We start from the raw sequence: 22,827 nt of genomic DNA on the forward strand, positions 1-22,827 counted from the left end.
TCCCCTGAGGGGCCCATGGGTCTTTCCTCTGTCGAAGATGCTCTTGTCCATATTTCTTTCATTGTCTTTGTTTCATATACATTAGTCTGAGGAAACATCTGACCAAAAGCGTCTTAGGGAGAAAGGGGTTTGTTTGTCTTACAACTTCATGTTGCAGACTATCCTTGAGAGAGAGAGAAAAAAAATACAAAAAATAAAAGCAGAAACTCAAAGCAGTTAGTCACGTCAACTCTGTAATCAATAGCAGAAAGAAATAAACACATCCATGCTGCCTACCTGCTAGGTTGCTTACACTAGCCTGGGTTTCTTCCCATGTGCAGTCCTAGACCACCTGTGCAGGGAATAGTGCTGCCCACAGTGGGTCGGGCTTCTCACATCAGTCAATATTCAAGACATCTTCTATAATCATGCTAATTGATCTAGGCAATTCCTCAGCTGAAGTTCCACTCCCAGGTGATTTCTCAGTCATGTAAGTTGCCATTTGAAACCAACCCCAAAAATCACTAATTATAACCCTGTTGTTACTATCAAGTGGGTATATGAAGGCTTGTCTCCCAATAAGCACTAAGCAAGGCTGTAAGGTGGAAATCTTGTCAGGTCTGAGTAGCAAGCTTTGAGAATTAGACACACAGAGCCCCAGCAGTGGCTGTTTCACCGGAAAGATGGGCACATGTCAGCTTTGCTGCCAATCCCCTCCATCTCATTGTCTGCCTAAGTCATCTTGAGCAAACCCTGAGTTTTCTATTTGTCAGTTTACTCACTTGTAAAATGGATGCTAATCACTTGAGAGATTGAATTAATTAATAAAAAGTGTTTATAACAGTTTCTGGTAATCGCTGGGCATGGTGGCACTCCAATTATCAGGAGTTAATATTGGAATTAATATTAGTTAATATTGGTATATACAGCCAGTTTGGAATCAGCCTGGAATACACAAGACCATGTCCAAAAGACAAACAACCAGGGGAGGGTGCCTCCGTACTCAGTAAGTCCCAAAGAGCTTATTTTTGCAGCAGGAGGGAGGTCTGGCTTTGTCTTTAGTTCCTGAACCCCCGTGTTATAGCTAGAGACGCTGCTGAAATGCGCCCCGTGCCTCCGCACAAATCCCTTCCTGTGCTTTTCACGAATGCAGAGAACTTCCTGGTGCCTTATGCCTACAGCATGTAACGTTACAAAACAAGATTAGAATGAAGCAAGCACTGCCCCTCCATGTATCTGGTGTATCTAGTCGGCCTTCGATTGTGTGCAGAGTTAGTCAAAGCCTGCCTGGCGGGCATCACGGTCATGCAGGGACTTCTCAGAGTCCATGTGTCTTGTATTTCAGTGTTCTTTGTTAGCCCTAAGCTCAGAAGGACAACAGCAACAAAATGGCTTTGGTGAAATATTCATTCACGTGCCGTGGAAATGGAACTGTTTTCATTTCTACCCATGTTTTCTTCAGTGAGCAACTTGAGTAGACCAGCGCCTGGCCAGTGATCTCAGCCAGTTTTGCTCTAAGGGTGAGAATTCCTTTCAACAGTATTCTTCAGGTGGGCTCACTTATCACTGCTGCCATGTCTTCCTACAAACCCATGGGCTTTAGGCAGCACATTCCTATTTTTTAACAAATAATGTAGAAAAATGTATCTCGCTATTGATTGAACCCATGTAATATCTCTTCACTCAAATACATCCTGCCAAACACCTAAAATGCCTTCATCCTCAGCACAGGAAATGCTTGAAGAGTTCTCCTTTCTACAGGGGATGTAATTTAGCACTTCAGTGTCAGCTCAGAGTCCTGGAATGGCCCTCTCTGTGACTGTAGTGCCCACAAACTCATTTATAATGCACTTGTTTCCATAGCACTCAACCCCAGAGTCTCTCACTAAGGCTTTGGAGTGTTAGGGAAGGAGTCAGAAGGGCTTTGTCTGTACTCAGCATTTATGTTTATGCTAAGCTACAGAACCTTCTCTATTTTTAAATTTATTTTTAATTTACATATTCACTTTATATGTCCATCATAGCTCCCTTTCTCCTCTCCTCCTGGCCCCCCACTACCCTCTTCTCCCTTCCCCCCTCCCCTTGTCCTCAGAAAAGGGAAGCCCCACCGCACCAATCCACCCCAGCACATCACGTCTCCTCAGGACCGAGCTCACCCTCATTCACTGAGGCCAAGCAAGACAGCCTAGTTAGGGTGAAATGATTTAAAAGAAAGCAACAGAGTCCATGACATAGAAGCAGCCACTCAACTTGCTAGGGGACCCACATGAAGATCAAACTGCCCATCGATACACATGTGGGGGGCACCTAGGTCCAGTCCACGCATGCTCTTTGTTGGGTGCTTCCATCTCTGTAAGCCCCTATGGGTCTAGGTTAGTTGCGGGTCCTTCTATCCCCCACCTGTCCTGGCCACTCTTCCACAGGACTTCCCGAGCTCCACCTAATGCTTGGCTGTGAGTCTCATCATCTGATTCAATCAGCTGCTGGGTAAGGCCTCTCAGAGAGCAGTAATGTTAGGCTCCTGTCTGTAAGCATAGCAGAATATCTTTAATGGTGTCAGGGGGTGGGGTCTGGTCTCAGGTTGGGCCAGGCATTGGTTGGACATTCCTTTAGTCTCTACTTTCTCCTTATCTCTGCTCATCTTGTAGGCAGGGTAACTTTTGGTTCAAAGGTTTTGTAGGTGGATTGGTGGTCCCATCCCACCACTATAGGTCCTGCCTGGCTAGAAGGTGGCCCCCTCAGTCTCTCTGTCCCCCCACTACTAGGAGGCTCAAGTAGAGACATCCGCATATCCTCCCTGTAGCCTACCCTGTTGCAGGTCTCCAGCTTGTCTCAGTGATGCCCTTACCCTCAGTTTCTCTTTTCTCTCCAAGCCCACTAACCTCCCGTTGCCACTTTGCCCACATCTTATCCCCCCATTTCCCTCCCACACCCTCTCTTATTCAGTTCCCTCTCTACGTCCACTTCCACTGTCTAAGCTATAAAGCCTTGTCTATTAGAGATGATCATTAGGCCATTCTTGTTCCTCTGTGTGGTACCTGGGACTTCCAGAGTGCATGGGGGAAACTGAGGCTTGGAAGGTGACCAGGAGCTTGTGCATAACCACGTTGACCACTATTCATAACAGAGGCAGAACTAGACTGCTCATTAAGCTTGCACGAGGCAAAATCAGCCTAGATCCTTCTTTCCTCCTTTTGCTCATAAAAACCAGCTTGCACACAGTGTACCTCGGGAGCTGAGCCATGAGCTGTCTGCTGGTCACAAGGTGCCCTTGAGTGGCAAAGAGCCTTCCTTCTGGCCACTGATGGAAGCGAATGTAAAAACGAAAGAACAGGGTGTTTCTAGCCAGACTAGCTTCTTCGGGGCTGTCTGGTTACTGTTTCTATGAAAAAAGGGGGAAAGGATAGGGTTGAAACAGAAAATGGGAAACTGGGAAGAGAACAAAACGTCTTTCACTTGTTATACATGCATGTGTAGAACTAGGCAGAGTGTGTGCCCTGCCTATCTACATACCAAGGACTGGACTCGGACAAGATGCTGGCTCAGATGCCATGTTTTCCTTGTCTGTGCAATGAGAGTGGTGAATGTATCTGGCTGAAGGGGAGGGGATACCTACGTGAGTATGAGCCTTAGAACTGTACATGATGCCACAAGAGGCACATGGGATCATGAACGCGCAGAACTTTGACCCTATTATTTGGCATTAGTGTTTCTTTCATTCTGCTGTGCTATAAAATCAGAAGTGTCTGGCTGCTTCATATTCCTGTGCCTTACCCATTACAAGAAACACGCTTCGAATTCCACTTTCTGTTGCAAGACACTGTGCCCTCATTCTCCAGTGGGTAGTTTCCAACATGTCTTTCCCACATTGAGACTTGGGCAAATGCTAAGTTGACACAGAATCTCCAGTTGTATGAGTGCCTTTGTCACGAGTACCATCCCTGGGAAACGTGATGTGAGGAGTCCTGTTTAAAGTAAGGAGCATATATGATGTGTGGCCAATTCGAAGGACCGCAGTGGCCCTGTCATCCAGAGGCCCTGAGCTGACGGGATGGTTTGAGGTACTTCCTAAGAAGCCAGGCATCTTCCCCTGTTATCTGCTTCCCAGTCCTCCAGAAGGCTAGGCAGATCTGTCACAGTCTCAGTGGGGTACCCCTCACCACTTCCAGGAGGTCACCAAGGAACTCTCCAAGGGCAACCCAGAATCCTTCACTGCCCTTCTCATTCTGAATCGTTTGTTGTTGTTGCTGTTGTGGTTGTTGCTCTTGTTGTTGTTATTGTTGTTGCTGTTGTTGTTGCTATTTTTGTTTTCCTTTGCAAGGTAGCACATCCTTTTAGAGGCCCTTAGAATAAACTAATTTTGAAGGTCACCTATTGGGCCACAGCATTAAAAGTTTAGATGAAATTATCTAATTCGACCTATAGTACTGATTCATTCATTAAACTCATATTTATATAGAACGCTGTTGTGTTCTTATTGGAGGCTTTACAGAGCCTGGGCTTAATATTTTTCACCTACTGTTCCTTCTCCAAGCCTTACTGACTCTTCTCCTTGCCCCATGACATTAACGTCACAATGAGGAAGTAGTCTCAAATGTGGATGCTTTCCTGAGTCCATATATATGATGGACATAGAACCAAGGCTTGTTTGTTGCTTAATATTTATCTATAGATTTTATTCACTCTAAAAAGAGAGATTAATGTGGTTTTCAGTGGTTAGTACAACAACTAAAAATATAATGGATAAAAAAATAAACTAAAAAAGAAACATAAAATAGAGGAGAAAGATGAGTTGAAAGCAGGAGCTGGGCTGGTTCTTGGAATACCCATGTGTTCCAATGCCCACTTGACAGTCAGTGAGCACAGCTTGCAGATGTGGCCGCCTGTATGGCTCTGCGCTTCCCAGCAAGCAAAAAGTGAGGTAAACACAGCAGTAAAGATTCAAATTGTCCATAAGAGAGGAGAGGGTGTGTCTATAATGAATGTGCCCAAAAGTGACTATTTACACCCACAGCTGTGAGAAGCCTGCTGTGTGGAGGTGACAAGCAGTAGCAAGGATACAAAAGTCGGTGGCTTTATTTTTTTTCTTTTTTCCCCCTTTTTATTAATTCATTCATATTACAACTCAATTGTTATCCCATCCCTTGTATCCTCCCATTCCTCCCTCCCTCTCAATTTCCCCTTACTCCCCTCCCCTATGACTGTGACTGAGGGGGACCTCCTCCCCCTGTATATGCTCATAGGGTATCAAGTCTCTTCTTGGTAGCCTGGTTTCCTTCCTGAGTACCACCAGGTCTCCCCATCCAGGGGATGTGGTGAAATATGGGGCACCAGAGTTCATGTGAAAGTCAGTCCCCAGTCTCTACTCAGCTGTGGAGAATGTCCTGTCTCTTGGCTAGATCTGGGTCTGGGTTCGATGTTTACTGTACGTATAGTCCTTGGCTGATGCCATAGTTTGAGCAGGACCCCTGGGCCCAGATCCGCCCGTCATAATGTTCTTCTTGTAGGTTTCTAGGACCCTCCTGTTTCATTAAAATGGACTCACCAGCTTACTTGAAAACAGCCTCCATCCTGGAGGGTCCCAAATGGACGAGCGAGCAGAGGGTCAGAACAGCCCCCTGTGATGACTGATCTTCCTTGCCAACTGACTGGATCTGGTATTACCTAAGAAACAGACCTTCAGGTGTGCCGGAGAATGTTAACCTAGGGGCTTGGCCAAGGAGGCTGAGACCATCCCCCGGCCAGGGGTCCAGACTAGATAAGCAGGAAGGAAGCGGAAAGCAAGCTGAGTGTCAGCTCTTTCCTCTCTGCTTCCTGAGTCAGCGTGACCCGCTGCCTCGCCTTCCAAACTCCATGCCTTCCCCACCACATTAAGCCATGATAAGCCCTGACTCCCTCCCATTGCTTTTATCAGGTACTTTGCCACAGTGAGGGAAAAGGTCACAATTATGCTCCTCTTATTGGTGCAAGAAGGGCCGCTGAGCTACAGTAAAAATAAGGCAGTGACTGTGGTAACCTGGATTATTACTAAGCATTGTACTACTGTTCATGCCCCAACCAGGAAAACACATGGAGACTATATTCAGATCCGATTCAATTTCTATTGTTAAGGAAGTTGACTTTTGATAAGGCCTCCAAGGACTTTGAGGCCACTCCCCATGGGTGACATATTTGCTGGGTTCTATCATCTAGTTGGTTGAGGCCATTCTCTTTGGTGAAAGGGCCATGAGAATCATTAGACATAATTCAAAGGTAATCTACGAGTGCCGCTCTAGTCTCCCCACTCTCCATTCTTTCCAGCTCAGCTTTGTAACCTTTATTTTATTTTCACACTTTTTTCCAACCTGGCACATAGCTCTGTTAGGACCAATTGCAGGTGACTGTTTTTCTGAGTTTGTTGCTGTTGCTGTTTGTTTGCGTGTTTGTTTTTTGTGATGCTCTCCTCTCCTGTGTGCATGCTGTGAAGGACCTTCTGGCCTGTGAGAGGTGTCTCCCAAAGGCAGGTCTGTTCTCAGTTTCTACAAGGCTTTCTTTCACTCTGTCCTAGTTTTCTTTCTGTTGTTGTGGCAAATACTTTAACTAAAAAAAGCAACTTTGGACAGAAAACATTGATTTAGCTTAAAAATCCACCTTGCCAGCCTTAATTGCGTGAACTCAAGCAACTCGACACACCACATCCATGCCTAAGGCAGGCAATGGTGCTGCCCACAGTGGGTGGGGCCCTTCTGCATCAATCAGCAGTCATGACAATACAGACATGGCCACAGGCCACCTGATCGCGTCCTTGGTGAGTCTCAGTTGTGTCAAGTAGACAATTAAATCAACCAGCCCACTCCCCTTGGGTTGATTTTTTTTTTTTTTTTGGCCTTCAGTCTTCAATACAATAACTATGAGTAGTGATACAATGTGTACGAGAAACGGACAAGGCAAAAGCTGTTGGAGGGCTGAAAAGATGGCTCAGCAGTTCAGAGGGCTTACTGATCTTATAAAGGACCAGAGTTCAAATCCTAGGATCCAAACTGGGTGCCTACGAGCTGCATGTAACTCCAGTTCCATGGGGATCCAGATTCCTTAGGGCACTGCATGTATGTGGTATACATAAATTCAGCCAGGCACAAACACACATGCAAATAAAAATTCAGTAACTAAATCTTTTTTCAAAAGATAAAACCTTCTATGGAATTGAGATACGCAAATAACTGTCAATCTATATCACAAATTTGTTGAAATAAACACAAAGAAGTAATATGAATTATGACGTAATACACGTCCTTAGTACTGAGAAGAAAATTCCAAAACACTTTGGGAGAATAATGTGTCAGTTTCCTCTTTGGCCCCTAGGTTTTTCTCGTATTGAATGCAAAACAATTCATGCAGCACCACTTTAACATGGCATATTTTTACACACACCTGCCAGGTACCAGGACTTATGTGAGAGGTTGAAGCTGAGCAGGAGCTGAGCACTGTCCTTGTCCCCCAAGATCTGCTTCTAGCAACACCCACCAAAGGCTTTGTAAGGGTCTTCTTGGAGCCAGGACTTTTCCTTGATGTTTGGATATGTCCCCTCCGACAGCGTCATGCTCAGGAGGAGAGACTAAGCATCTTTCTAGGAAAGGCATCGACCTTGAGACACCCAGGTGGAGCCTGGCAGGGTGCCCTCAGAAGACTGGGGAAGGCAATTTATTTCTCTAACTTCACGGCAGGAACCATAAGCCCTGGCAGATGCCTCTGTGTGTGACCAGGAGCTGATCTCAGTGAGGTCATTATTAATTATTAGCTGCTTTGGAGTGTGTTTCTCAGAAGCTGCAGAAAATGTGGGAAGCCCTACCTTCTTTGGTTGCAATCAATATCGTGTCTACCTTTCGTGGGAACCTGAGTGGCATGTAATTATAGAACAGTATTGATTCCTGGCAGACAGACTACAAATGGACAACTCTTCCACATAAAATTCAGCTAAATCTTCAAAGGCCTTGATTTTTATTTTTATTTTTTTTCCTCAAGAAAGAAACCAGTAAGGGTAACAAACTCGAAATGTTAGTTAAATGCGGCCTATTTCCTGCCAGGAGCCAGATCTGTACACATAATTATTTTATTCTCTCGGCTTGCACTAATTTGGTGAGTGTTGGAAATGCCTCTGCTTTGGGTCTGTAATCTAAATTATCCAGTCAGTTTCTATGATGATGTTTTCTCCTCTTGTTCCTCTGTATTATCTTTTCTTGAAAACAATAATTGCTTGTCTGGAATCATCATGCCCATTTTTCTATCAGGTCTGTTCAATGTGTGGCTGTGAATATCCGCTCCACTTAGAATCTTTGTATGACATGCCATTACAGTGAATGAATGATCTAAGTACGGGGATGGATTTTAAAAAGTCTATGACACCTCCAAGATGGCTGGTCTCTCCTGGTTGGACAATTCCAACTGGCGGGTCCAGTAAGAACTCACACACATGGTAAACACCAAAGTGGTCTGTCTACATAACCCTGAATCTCCTTACCAGTGTGTCCCCCAGTAGCCCAAGAGGAAAAGCTTTGGAGTGTTCAGGTATCTGTGCTCGATTGCTCATGTCTGTAACATCACCATCACCCATTGCTCTCATGTCTGCTTGTCAACCAACAGCAACAAAGGCGAGAAAAGGAGCTTCGGAAGCAGCAGGAACGGGAACAGCGCCGGCACTATGAGGAACAGATGCGCCGAGAGGAGGAGAGGAGGCGCGCCGAGCATGAGCAGGTACTAGGGGGGCGGGGAGCCCACTCGCCCCGGGCCCCGTGGGAACTGTAGCACCAGGGAACTCTGGGCTGTGGGACACAGTGCTCTATTGCGGCTTCTGCTTTTTCTCAAGCAACGGGTCTTACCTATTCAAAAAGTCAAGTGCACAGCTTGAGTGAGAATGCCCAGGCTTCCTACCAGAACCAGGGCTCCCGTGGTGTACCTGGTGAGCCGCCCCTATCAGGCTGTCTCTGCTCTTCAACTTTGAACCTGTCTCACTGATAAGATCACACCACGTCAGTGAGCTACAGATGGTTCCACTGCGAAGACCATGAGCAACTAGCCTTGCACGTGTGCTCTCTCCCTGCCGCTGGCAGAGGCCCTCAGAACTTTACAGCCGTGTTACTTCCATGGAGTCCATAAGGGAGGAGCCTAATAACGGGTTTTAACATAGTGGTTTCATTAAAAACCAAACAGACAGCGCGATGCCGAGCCAGCTCGGTAAGCCGCGATGGGCAAGGCGGTTGTGCATTTGACTGCATTGAAAGGCTGGGCTTTGCTATGGTATGGCCTACTCTTCCTGTTCGGTGAGGTGTTGGGTATTTTTCCCCCTTCCTCTCTCCTGCGTTTTACTTGAAAGCTCTTGTCCTTTTGCAATTACTGGTTCTTTCTCTTTTCCTCTCTTTCCATTCTGCCAAACTCTCTGCTGCCGCCTCTCCAGGAGTACATCAGGCGACAGTTAGAGGAAGAGCAAAGACAGTTAGAAATTTTACAGCAGCAGCTACTGCATGAACAAGCTCTACTTCTGGTAATGGGAAAGTTACACGCCAGCTGACCTGCTTGGTGTCCATTCTGCGTGGGTGTGTGTGTGCGTGCCTCTGTGTGTGTGTGTGCACGTGTGCGCGTGCGTGTGCGCGAGTGCGTGCATGTGCGGACCTGCTTGGTGTCCATTCTGCATGTGTGAGTGTCTGTGCGTGTGTGCGTGTCTGTGTGCACACACATGTGCATGGGCATATATGTGTCTTTGTGTTTCCTCCTTCTCACCCTGAGGCTTCATACAAAATTTCTGGTCCAATTTGCTAAGCCCTCAACCGTTTGGCATACTTTATTAACTCCATCTCTTTGAGAAATGTTAGCATGAATCCAGCCTTATTATAAGTTCAAACTGCTCTCAAGACCCACTGTGTTTATTGCAGAGTAATTTTTAAAGCCATTTGCAACATGCTGGAATGCAATCACAGCAAGTGCACCTCGGCCACTGAGCCCGCTCAGCCCTGCAGTCATTCCTCATCTGCAGGCTGTTAGTCCCGCCCTTACAATGGGAACAGTTTGTTTCTTGTTCCTGCTGTATCCACTAGAAGGACTTTTATTGTTATTACTGCACGGATCTCCAAATGGGCTTCTTGGTATAGCTTTTTACATTTTTTATCTGAATATTTTATTCAATGGCATTTTTTTTTTTTTTTTTTTTTTTTTTTTTTTTTTTTTTTTTTTACCTTCTATAAGATTGCTAATAGCTTTAGCAGTCCAGGTTTTATTTAAAGGATGATTTAGACATGAGCTGTCTATTTGGTTTTATACTCAACCACATATGTTTAAATGGCTGGCTTACCAAATTAGGAAGTAGATGACTCTTTCTGGGGATGACAGTCTCACTGCCCTGCATCTGTGTTGTAGTTCTCTGGGGACATGCCGCTTTTCAAGTGATGTTCTGTAGGGACTGCCATTAAGGCAATCATGTTTTTATTGACATATTCTTGTGTGAACACTAGTGTGAGGCCTGGGCCTATTTGGGGGGCACTCCTTGTCCTTGGAGTTCTGTTTGTCTTCAGTTCCATGTTGCCTCCCTGGCATGCTTTGCTGCTGCTCAGTGTGCTGATGTGGTTCCCGGTGGTCACGTGACCTCTCCTTTGCTCTTCCCTGCTCTGGGTAGGAATACAAGCGCAAGCAACTGGAAGAACAGAGACAAGCAGAGAGACTGCAGAGGCAGCTGAAGCAAGAGAGAGACTACCTGGTTTCTCTCCAGCACCAGCGGCAGGAGCAGAGGCCGCTGGAGAAGAAGCCACTGTACCACTACAAGGAAGGCATGAGTCCCAGTGAGAAGCCCGCCTGGGCCAAGGAGGTAAGGAAGGAAGAGGTGCTGTGCCCCTTGGCCACGCTCTCCACTGCGAGCACAGAGCCCACCTGCCTAGTGGCAGCAGATTGGAAGACCGCCCCTCCCCATCCTGAGACCCACACTTCACTTTTTGAGGAGCTATACTATCAACTGCAGAGGAGCTGTGACGTATCCGATGCCGTCCACACTGTTTTCCTTGTGTACCTTGGTGAATACAGTAGGGGTTTGTAGGGAAAACCAACAAAAAGTCATTTTCCTTATGAAGAGTCTCTTTATGGGGGCTAAGAAGATGCTCTGGTTGGTGCAAGGCTTGCCTTTTAAACACGAGGACTTGATTGAAGTCCCCAGTGCCCACATAAAAAGCCAGGAATGTTGGCAAATGCTTATAACCTTGGATATGGGGAGGTGGAGACAAGAGGTTGTCTGGGGCTCACTGGCCATTTAACCTATGCTGGTTGAAGAGCCCTAGTTCCCATTGAGGGGTTCTGTCTCCAAACATAAGGTGAGGGCAGGCACCTAAGAAGTGGTAACTAGGGCTGGCCCTTGACTCTTACACACACACACGCACACGCGCGTGTGCACACACACACACTCCTCTCACCACGCTCACACAAAGAATCCTGATGAATATGTGGCATAAGGGCTGCTTATGGAAAAACATGAGTTACATCTCATAAGATGTAAGAATTATAGCCTGCCCTTACCTGGCTGCTGTTATTAGACACTGGCATTGCTGCTAACCCTGCTCTGTTGTTTATGGTCTCAAAGGTGCACAATGAGGCGCAAACTTGTGGTTATGATGTGCATTTCCATTACATCCAAAGCAATATTCCTTTATTTTCTCAACCCTTAGACTAAGGTGGGATTTTAGGACTATGGCTCGGTGGTGAACTAGTTATGAAACATAATGAAAAATGATGTGGGTTGGAGAAAAATGAAGGGGTTATACCCAAATGGGTGAAGCAAAAATCAGTAACCCGGACAGGATCAACCACCAGGCAGCCACTGCCACCTCACACACAGGGGGCATCAGTTTCCAAGTATGTCTTTGTGACACCCAGCGACTTCCTTTTATTTTTATGAGCATAGCTAATCACTTAAAAGGGTATTTAGCAACCAGGCACAGTGGCACACTCCTGTAATACCAACACTAAGGGAAACAGAGGCAGGTGGATCTCTGTGAGTTCAAGGCCAGCCTGGTTTACAAAGTGAGTCCAAGACAGCCAAGGCTGTTATACAGATAAACCCCATCTCAACCAAGAAACAAACAAATAAGCAGGGTGTTTAAGCTTATTTCTTATTTGTAAATAGCTTCTTCAGATATTTATATCTAGGATGTTTAAAAATTATATAGAATAAAATATTACCAGAACCTAAGATTCTATTTTTTAATCGTTTCTTTTGCTATCTCATCTTCGTATGTATAGGAAATACTAGAAATGATGTTATTCTAACTATAGTGGTTGATGAGAGATAATAATCAAAGAATAATATTTTGTGTTTTATAACTATATATGGCTTGAACTCTCTTAATTGACATTCACTATTACGTGAAATAACTTTTCAAATGTTCATGAACTAAGTCTATACAGCAAATCACTCTGATTAGACTAAGGAACATGTCACCCTCTGTCACAGTCTATAAACATGGTCCATATTGACCTTTGTCTGGAATTGCTGCCACTTTTTCTCAGGTCAATAATTCAGTTCGATGATTCTGCTCCCTGATAGACCCCTCTCTTAGTTACTTCTTTCTCTTTCTTGTTGTTGTGACAATATATTGGACAATGGCAGCTTAAGAAAGGAAGGGTTTATTTAGGCCTACAGCTCCAGGAGATGCAGTCCATCATGGCAGAGTAAGGGTGGCAATAGGAACAAGTCATGCCCCTACTGAGGAAGCAGCAGTGGCGCCTGCCTGCCTGCTGCTTGTCTGCCTGCCTGCCTGTCTCTTTGTCTGCCTGCCTGCTGCCTGCCTGCCTGCCTGCCTGCTTCACTGCCTGCCTGCCTGCCTGCCTGTCTACCTGCTGCCTGCTGCCTGTCTGCCTGCTTCACTGTCTGCCTGCCTGCCTGCCTGTCTGCCTGCCTGTCTCTTTGTCTGTCTGCCTGTCTGCCTCTCTGCCTGCCTGCCTGCCTCTCTGCCTGCCTGCGGCCTATCTGCCTATCTGCCTGTCTGCCTGTCTGCCTGCCTGCCTGCCTGCCTGCTGCCTGCTGCCTGTCTGCCTGCCTGCCTCTCTGCCTCTCTGCCTGCCTGCCTGCCTGTCTGCCTGCTGCCTGCTGCCTGCTGCCTGCCTGTCTGCCTTCCGGTCTGCCTGCCTGTCTGCCTGCCTGCCTGCCTGCCTGTCTCTTTGTCTGCCTGCCTGTCTGCCTGCTTCACTGTCTGTCTGCTGCCTGCTGCCTGCTGCCTGCCTGCCTGCCTGCCTGCTGCCTGCCTGTCTGCCTGTCTGCCTTCCTGTCTGCCTGCCTGCCTGTCTCTTTGTCTGCCTGCCTGTCTGCCTCTGCCTGCCTGCTGCCTGCCTGCATGCCTGCCTGCTTGACTCCCTGCTCCCAGCCTGCCTGCCTACCTGCCTGCCTCCCTGCCTGCCTGCCTGCACTCGGCTCTGCTCTCCTTTTTGTTCCATCTGGAGATCCAGCTCATAACATAGCACCACTCACCATAGGGTTGGTCTACCCTCCTCAGTTATCAGATAAATCAGAGATTTGTTTCTATGATGATTCTAAGTCTCATTAAGTTGCCAATCAAGATTAATTACCAGAACTCCTTAATAATCTATATGCTTCTTCTGGATAAACAGAATCACTCATTAAAATCCTTAGGTAAAGCAGGATCACCCACCCTCCACTCCTGCCTGCATCCCTGTGTGGAAAGCTGAGTGCTGCCCTCTACAGAGCTAATGCCATTATCACCCAAAGCAAGTATCAGCTGCAAATAGCGACTGGGCCAGCTTGGTTCGGAAGAACAGCTGAAGCCTCAGGACCCCTTAAGGACTAAAGCGGTCCTGCCAGGGATCTCATTTCCCAGGATGCAGTTGAACTTGTGAATGAGATCTAAAGTCATCTGTATGGCCTATTAAGCATTTTTCAAAGTGATTAGCCCCTCTGTGTCTGTTGTGGGAATGAAGAAGGGCCACCGTGAGTCTCATAGGCCACGGAATGAAAGACACATAAAACCATGTCTTTCCTCATGCCTAGACCCCTCTGAGTAGCACACCTAAGTCATCTCTCTATGATGCACACCTTCTGGCCGTCCGTGTTCCCAGATACTAGGAAGGGACACCGACAGATCACAAACCTCCAGCATCCCCGAAATTCCTTCTCTCATAGGCAGCTCCCTGTGTCAAAAGATGCCAAGAAAGAGGAGGCCACGGTGCGACTTCCACTCTTCCCATCAGCTTCTACTCAGCTCCTACTTGGACTTGTCTGCCTTGGCTTCGTGGCTTTCTAGTGTCTGCCTGTCCCCACCATTAAATTCCCTGGCTTATCCTCGCTATGCATTATTGGTGCACAGTTTTGGGGCTCTCAGAAGCTAAATCTGTACTGACGTCATCAAGGCAGTACTGTGGATCTCCTGAATTCCCTGTTTCCTGGCCAGACTTCTAGCAGTAAAAGAGACCTAATAGCTTGGAAGATGTGTGGAGCAGCTGTATCAACAAGCGCTCTGGATGTGAGGGCGTCTGGCCACCATAAGTCTGGGCCACATCTAGTGATGGTGTCACTCAAGATACCAAGCTTCCCAGACACCAGTGTTCTTCCCTGGGACTTATGACACCTCTAAGCATGTGTGTGGACTGTCTTCAGCAATCCCGTGCTCAGCCTTCTCATACTGTGTGGTTTATGCAATCTAGCTTTTAAATAGCCCTCAATCTGAGTCCAAAACTATTTCCCTTCATTTTTGGATTACTCCTCTGACAACTTCTTTCCAAACTGGCATTTCTTTTTTTAATAAAAAATGTGAGGCAATGCTTCATTCTTTGTGGCATGCGTGTGCATGCGTGCATGTGTGTGTGTACATGTATAGTGTAATTCAGGTGTGCACATATACATGCATGAGTGAAGGCCAGAGGAGAATGCATGTTATTCCCTTAATACAGGCCCTCAGTGAAGCTGGAGGTAGGCTGGCAGCCAGCAAGCCCTGTCGCCATCTTCCTGTCACCATCCCCCTCAACCCAGTGACAGGGCTATTCGGTCTCTGGGAACCTTGTCAAGCAGTTCCCTCCTCCCTTTGACTTAGTATTCTGTTGGGCTTGGATGTTGCTGAGGATTTGATTTTCAGAGAGAACGTGAGTGTCTGCATTAAAAGGCTGGCGAGGCAAGTTCATTCCTCTCAATTTCTCCTCCTGTTTCTTCATTTGGATTAGCTTTTTGTAAACAGTAGTATGACGCTGAGCATTTCTCTCTCTCTCTCTCTCTCTTTTTTTTTTTTTTTTTTTTTATGATAAAAATTCCCTTTGCTTTCTCATGTGTCCTCAAATGACATCTGATGGTCTGCATCACCCTTTAGCACTCCAAATAGTATTTGAACTTGCTCCAGCTTGGAGCAGAATACTTTGCTTACATGGTCATTGCATGGAAAAGTCTTTTTCTTTTACTGCTTCAGCACTGCCTGTGTCCTCTCTCACTCTAGCCCACTTGGCCTGTGAGCTTCCAGGGACTCTCCTGTCTCCACCGCTCATATTGCCATACAAGCCCTGAGCTTACAGATGTGCACTACAGAGACAGCACATCTGGACTGACTGGGGTTCTGGGTATCTCAGCTCAAGTCCTCATGCCTGTGCAGGAAGCACTTGACTCATGGATCGGTTGGTGCCCCTGGTATTTCCGCTCTTCCTGTCATCAGACGGTGGGATCAGGTCCTCTGCTACGAGACCTCTCCTCAAGCAGATGAGCTGAGCTTATCTTTGTTCTGGGGAAAAGCCACTTCTTTTTCTTCTCATGTAACTGCCTTCTGTCCCATTAGTAGACATAAGTTGTCATCAGTCAGGGCAAAGACCTTTGCCTAGTACCCAACGGAGCTGCTTCTATGTACAATGGAAGTGCCCCTTAAGGGGAAATTTTGGTGTAAAACATGTCTATGTGCCAACCTTCTCAAAGGTTTTTATGGCAAGATTTTCTGGAGACAAAAATCACATCAGGGCCTGCAAGATAGCTCAGCAGCTGAAGATGCTTCCTCCCAAGCCTGGAAGCCTACGCTCAGCCCCTGGAACGCACATAGTAGAAGATGAGACCCAGCTCCCAGAGGTTGTCTGCTGACCTCCAGTGTGTTTTGTAGCACACACGTGCACTCAGGCACATGTGCACACACATACAAATACAAAAATCTTTTCAATGTACAGCCAATGCCTCCTTGTTACAACCTTCTAGTGGATTTACCATTTTGTTGTCCAAGCTCCTACTTATAAAATGTCAGCACATTGAGCCATCTTGGCATCATGGACCAAAGATTACCATTTGTTATTTATGTCATATGGCATAGAATCTTGCAGGTTAGGACACACTGAGAGTAGAATCTAGTGTGCGATTGAAAGCATGGCAAGTATGTCCAGGACTTGCTTAGGACCATCTCTTCACAACTAACCATGCATACAGCTTACCTGTGAAAATCGGCTCACACTTTCTGCTCTGTATTTGACAGTTGAAAGTAACACCCGTAATCATTACAGTATCCTTCCTCTCAGTTCCCTTGGTTCTAAGTTCAAGAATACATTTCTGTACCGCCAGTGCAGCCTGAGTTTGGGATATCACGTGACCACAGTGTAGAAATGCATGTATTTCTGTGTACTGGGTCTACTCTCCAGAGATCCTGAGCTCAAACAGGAATGGTTCAAGTAGTATGATTTATTTAGGGAGTGAGGAAATAAGGAATTGTGGTGGTCAAAGAATAGTCACTTTCTTTTCTTTCAAGGAGTCTGCTACTTAGAAGTGATGTGTTGCGTGCTGTGGGCTGGGTTTGTCTATTCTTGTCTTCTTGGGGCTTTGTAACAATAGCAGCTGGCTTTGCTCTTCTGCTCAGTGCAATGGACAAATAATTATTGATGATATAATGCTTTATGCACTAACAAAGCAAACACTGTCTAGTTTATATCTCTGGCCTTTTATAGCTAGTACAATTTGGTGTGTGAGGAACTTCTAGGATATGGAATTTCAAAACCAAAGTCAAGTGGAGGCCAATCAGACATACCTCACAAAGCCATAGTGAGGGAAGAGATGTTTAAATTGCACCTCACAGAGGCAGGTGGGCCATTTCCTATCTGCAGCTTAATGTAGCATGTTTAAATGTTTGAGGTTAAAACAGACTTACTATGAATAGGAAATTGCACTTGTCTCTAGAAAGATTCAAAATAACATAAGGAAGATGAGAACTAGTAAGACTTTTGAATTTTGTTTCAAATCAGACATCAAAAAGAAAATGTAAAACTCTGCAGACAGACCTGAAAACTGAGTCAACAGAAGGGAGCTAAGAACTCACTGCAGTGAGTCATCAGGGTGAGGAGAGTGATGTGTGGCATCGCTCTGCAGAGGCACAACCGCTGTGTTGACCCTAAAGCAATATAGGACACTGTAAGATAAGCCTAGAACAAAAGTCTTGGCCCTTTGGAGTTAACTAACACCTTCCATCCTGTCTTTTGGTGTCCGTTTTGTTAATTTAGCTTTCTCTTTACAGTCTTCCTTAGTAACAGCCTGTTTGCTGCTATAAATATGGACTGACTGATAGTGATTTTGCTTGGGTTTTTTTTGTTTGTTTGTTTGTTTGTTTATTTACAAAGAGACACTAGTTCTCTGAATTTCTCCTGGGAAGTCCTTAGGCTGAGAGAAACCCTGGAGAATAAGACAAGACAATGGGTTGAAAGGAGACAAGGTAGGGGTGAGGAGAAGAGGAAGGGCGAGAGTGTGGGAAGAAGCAGGAGGAGGCATGGGGGGATGGAGGGAGTAGGGCATCAGAGTCCACGCTGGGGATGCAAAGCACAGGAGGAGCAGTGTATTTTGGGTAGCAGGGAGATACAATTGAGAGGAAAGGGCCCTAAAGAGAAAAAGAAAATGATACAGGAAGTCTGTGTAAGACAGCCATGCCATTAAGCAGCATCCAGGACGCCCACGTGCCTATCAGCAGAGCTCCCGTGTGCCACCTCTCCTTTGCCAGTCTTTGTGTGGCTCTTGTCCCCTGTCTTGTGAGTCAACCCAAAGCAAATTTCTATTTTCCCCTGAGCTGTCTCACTGCCTACCGTAGCATCTGGAATACATCTCCCTGCCTGATCCCATAGCAGGTGACTAATCACCAGGCTATTAGCTCAAGGAATACAAGACAAACTCTTAACAGGCCATGAATGCCCAGTTAACTGGCATAGCACAAGTTAGTGGGTAGCGTAAGGGCAAGACCTCAAATGCCCTGCATGCTTACTAGAAGTACGTTTGTAAGAAGGAGAAAGCAAATGAGAAAAAGAAAAAAAAAAAAAAAAGGAGAGGAGAAAAAAATAGCAAGTTTGGGCTCTTTGAAGTCATCAGAGGAACATAAAAATGCCTGTCTGGGTTCCTACAAGAAATTCTTACTGGAAAAAAAAAAACATCAATTTCTAAGCCACTGAGGCTCTCTTTCCCTTTGACTTCTAGGTAGAAGAACGCTCGAGACTCAACCGACAGAGTTCACCTGCCATGCCTCACAAGGTTGCCAACAGGATCTCTGACCCCAACCTGCCCCCAAGATCAGAGTCCTTCAGCATTAGCGGAGTGCAGCCTGCTCGGACACCCCCAATGCTCAGACCTGTTGATCCCCAGGTATAATCTCCCAGCTGTTCCAGTGGGCACTCATGCCCAAGGAAGCTTATTAAAATCCTAGAAGAGGGCTGGAGAGATGGCTCAGCCATTAAAGGCTAGGCTCACAACCATAAATAAAATCCTAGAAGAGTCTAACATGGCATAGGACCAATGAAGCAATGATCCTTACTATAGAATTCCTGGCAACAGAAGCCTCTCTGCATTGGGAGGCTCCAGAAAATAGACAGGGAGCATATAGCTCTTGACCTTGAGTCAACTTCAAGGTCATTCATGGTAAAGTGCTCCTGTGGAGAACCAGGCAAGTGCTGCTGGGTGTAGGGTGTGGACAAGCATTCTTGTAGTTATAATCAGAAGAATTAAAATTCATATATAGACCGTTAAGGTAGACCATACATATATATTCTTCCCTTCCTTGAAATGTGGGTGGAAATCTGAACTGGAAAAATCGAATGGGCTTGGTAAAGTAAACCTGTGCCTCCTGAGCCAGAGTTTCTCCAGGCACGTTCACCAGGCCAGCAGCCAGCAGCAGCAGGTGAGCTTAGTAAAAGCACGTACTCCCAGGTCTGCTTCTGACTTGCTGACCAGAGACTCAGGATCGGGCCCAGGAGTTTGATTTTAAAGCCTTCCAGGCTGATTTTTATGCCCTTTAGAGGCTGAGAAGCTATTGGTGGGGAAAGATTATTTCACTGTCAGGAAAGAAGCTTTCTGGTAAGTTCTTCAAAGATGAAATTCAAAGTGATGTAGAATATGGGAATTCCATGGGGGGGGTGGGGAAGTAAGCAATACAAGCTTTCTGACCAAAACATCTTAAATTCCTTCCCGGCACCCAGCTGTGGCAAGGCTTCCGCAGGGCATTTTGAGGTCACCTTTGATACATGTACTGCTGTTTGAACTAGAGCTTAAAGGAATAGTGATAAAAATCAAGGCTTTCTTGTGTTTTAAGTTGGTGGTAATGAGCAAAATTCAAGATTTTTTTTTCAGCACCAATCAGCTTAACATACCTTCCTCTGGTTGGTTTTAATCTGGATATAATTTTTTCTTGCAGACTCTTCAAAAAGGGATATTTTACAAGGGCTCTCTTCTTTTAAAAATCTTCTTCTTTGACCTTGTAATGAACCTTTGCCCTGTTAACGGGCAGCATTGTGGGCAGTGCCCCTTTTGAAATGATGAGGGTATAAAAACAGACTTTCTGTGAAGGTTCTTCAGTGCCTCAGTTTTAGGGGCGCTTGCAGTGGTCTTCTAAAGAGAGTTTGGAGTTTGTACTAGATAAGCCGTGTGTTCTCTATTAATGTTATTTAATATATTTAATTGTATTTACAACAGTGTGAACCTTAGTATGTCTATTCCCGTTGAATCAAAACACTCAGCAGAATGATTTAGTGATTTTTTTTCAGCTTGTCACTGTAGCATTTCAACAGACACTGTAGACCACAGGGGAGTTGGCAGGTCCTTGTATGACAGCAGTAGGAAGTGACTACTGCTTAGAGGAGCAATTTAGCTTAGGAAGCGCTCTAGAGTCCTTTTCCCCAGCCGTGACCTGTGGACTAGAGGCCAGGCCCACAGATGGACTCAGGCTCTGATGAATCCAGTGTACGCCCAGAGGTAGAGTGTAGGCTTCAGTATTCACAGAGTGCAGTGGCCTGTGAGCAGTGTGGTGGTGACAAGATCTCAGATTTTGGTGCTTTTTTTTCTCAAGAGGCCAAATGAAAACCCTAGAGGTCACCTCCACATGGGCAACAGCACCGCATGCCCAGTTGTTGAAATAAGTCCTCAAGAAACGTGCTGGTATCAGGGATTGTGTGTGTGTTCACAGTGGTGACAGCCAGCCCCGTAGAAGGCAGGACAGGGCTGAGGAGATGGCCCACTCAGTAAAGTGCCTTCCATGTAAGGACCTGAGTTCCACACACACACGAAACCCACACATGGCCGTGCATGCTTGCAATCTGGATCAGCACTGGGGAGGTGGACACAGGAGAATCCTTGGGACTTGTTGGCCATCCAACTTAGCCAAACTGGCAAGTTCAAAGCCAGTGAGAAACCCTATTTTAAACAAAGTGATAGCCATGTGAGGCACACACCTATAATCCCAGCATTCAGAGGACAGAGGCAGGTGAGTTGTTAAAGGGCAGCCATGACTGCATTGAGTTCTAGGCCAGCCGGGGCTACACAAGCAGACACTGTCTCAAAGAAGAGAGAAAGAAAGAAAGGAGAGAGAGGAAGAGAGACAGAGAGAGAATCAGACAAACCAGGTAAACATTCTGAAGTTGGCCTCTGGCCCCGACACATAGATGTGCACCTGTACACACATGCATGCACACGCATATGCAGCACATACAGGCACACGCACATGCAGCACACATGGGGTTGGAGGAGAAGCACTTAGGGAAGGAAAGAGTACACTATGGAAGTTAGATGCACAGGCTCTGGTTCCAGCTCAGACTCTTGCATAGCCACCGTGAAATCTCCTTCTATCTGGGATCGATCACTCATGTCTGAAATAAGGAAGGCGGTCATGTTGACTCAACGATGGACTCAGTGAATTCACAAAAGGAAAAACATTTAGAGCATTTTTTTCTTTCAGTATCTGCAGTCAAAGCTAAGTACTTTACAGGAAGGAGCTTAGGATAGCTTATAAAACAACTCATGTTGCTGTCCAGAAAATGTTGAATAAATACAATTATTGTTGTTACTACCACACCACTCCCTGGCTTCTCAGCAGTTCCAACTAAAACACTGAGCCTGTTGCCAGGAACCCTGAGTTAGCCCTACATATTTTCTAAATTGAATATTATGAAGGATTGTGAAATGGGTTCTGTGCAGCTTTGTATAGCAGGAGTATCCAACCAGTAGAGCTTATTCCAAATGCAACATTTGCTAGCTGAAAACTGCCTTGTCAGTAGCTCTGATGAATTCAATTCTTGCATGTAGAATGTTTTGTCCTTTCAGTCTTTGGGTTTCTAATAATGCTGACCCTGTGTTGTGTGCTTAGATCCCACAGCTGGTAGCTGTAAAATCCCAGGGACCAGCCTTGACTGCCTCCCAGTCAGTGCACGAGCAGCCCACACAGGGCCTGTCTGGGTTCCAGGAGGCTCTGAACGTGACCTCTCACCGGGTCGAGATGCCCCGCCAGAACTCGGATCCCACCTCGGAAAACCCTCCTCTCCCCACTCGCATTGAGAAGTTTGACCGAAGCTCTTGGTTACGGCAGGAAGAAGACATTCCACCAAAGGTAGTGCCAACACGGCCGTGCGTCTGTGTCGCTACAGCCATCCTTGCATCCACCACTGCCCCATCCCTTTCACAGTATGGAGAACATGATTGTGCAAAAGCACCTTCCATCTCACACGTGTCATTGTCCCTTCTCTAAGCCAAGTCTTGGGTACGCACTTATCACTTCAGATCTTCGTTTTCCCAAAGGGACAGAGAGCCAGGATGAGTGACAGAGGAGTCCGTGTCTTAAAACAGGGTTAGAACTCTCAACCCCAAACACTCTAGGCCATTTTGCTGTACATGTTAGGAAATAGACTAGTGGATAGTGTCACTGATTGCTGCATTTAGGGCTAGACAAACTAAATAAATAAAAGAAAATGTGCTTGCTCTTATATTTAGTGACACAAAGCTCAACCAGATTTCAAGGGTTCAGAAAATAGTCTGGGGACTGGGGAGACAACTCAATTGATAAAGTGCTTGTCGGTTAAGTACAAGGATCTGAGTTCAGGTCTCCAGAACTCAAGTAACAGCCAGGCACAGTGACATGTGCCACGGACATGGAGAAGAGATGATCCCTGGCCAAAATGTCTACCTAAATTCATAAGCTCCAGGATCAATGAGACACTCATTGAACAGAGAGAGGGGGAGAGGGAGAGACAGAGACACACAGAGAGAGAAAGAGATACAGAGAGATAGTGAGAAAAAATACTCAGCATTGACTCCTGGCCTCCACAGGAACACAAACACATGGACACAGCCTGTCACACACACATACATACATATAGAAATACAGATATACACACATACAGGCTGGCCTTGTCTTTAAGCATTTCTCTTGGCTCCACTTAAGGAATGTTCCTTCTAGGCTAAAGGGTACTCTATTTCCAGCCTCAATTAATTAAAAGGATTGAACTTTACAGTGCCGTGACTACTTTTCCCACCCTACAGATGACCTTGAGGTCTTTTGTTTCGTCTTACATTAGTAAGCTGTTATTTGTTCCAAGTGATGCTCTGGAGTGTGGCTGTACATGTGTCTACAGTCAACT

At 46.0% G+C, this 22,827-nt stretch overlaps 1 protein-coding gene across 1 annotated transcript in view; it reads left to right on the top strand.

Moving 5' to 3' along the window:
• The window catches only part of Tnik (TRAF2 and NCK interacting kinase), a 173,390-nt gene that overhangs the window by 90,074 nt on the left and 60,489 nt on the right, over positions 1-22,827 (top strand). The window contains exons 11-15 of the mRNA XM_051156996.1: positions 8,599-8,709; positions 9,410-9,496; positions 10,622-10,810; positions 18,407-18,571; positions 21,561-21,800. Coding sequence (XP_051012953.1) covers positions 8,599-8,709; positions 9,410-9,496; positions 10,622-10,810; positions 18,407-18,571; positions 21,561-21,800 — 792 coding nt within the window. The remainder of the gene's footprint in view (positions 1-8,598; positions 8,710-9,409; positions 9,497-10,621; positions 10,811-18,406; positions 18,572-21,560; positions 21,801-22,827) is intronic.

Source organism: Acomys russatus, chromosome 15 (genome assembly GCF_903995435.1).
Source record: "Acomys russatus chromosome 15, mAcoRus1.1, whole genome shotgun sequence".
Lineage (NCBI taxonomy): Eukaryota > Metazoa > Chordata > Mammalia > Rodentia > Muridae > Acomys > Acomys russatus.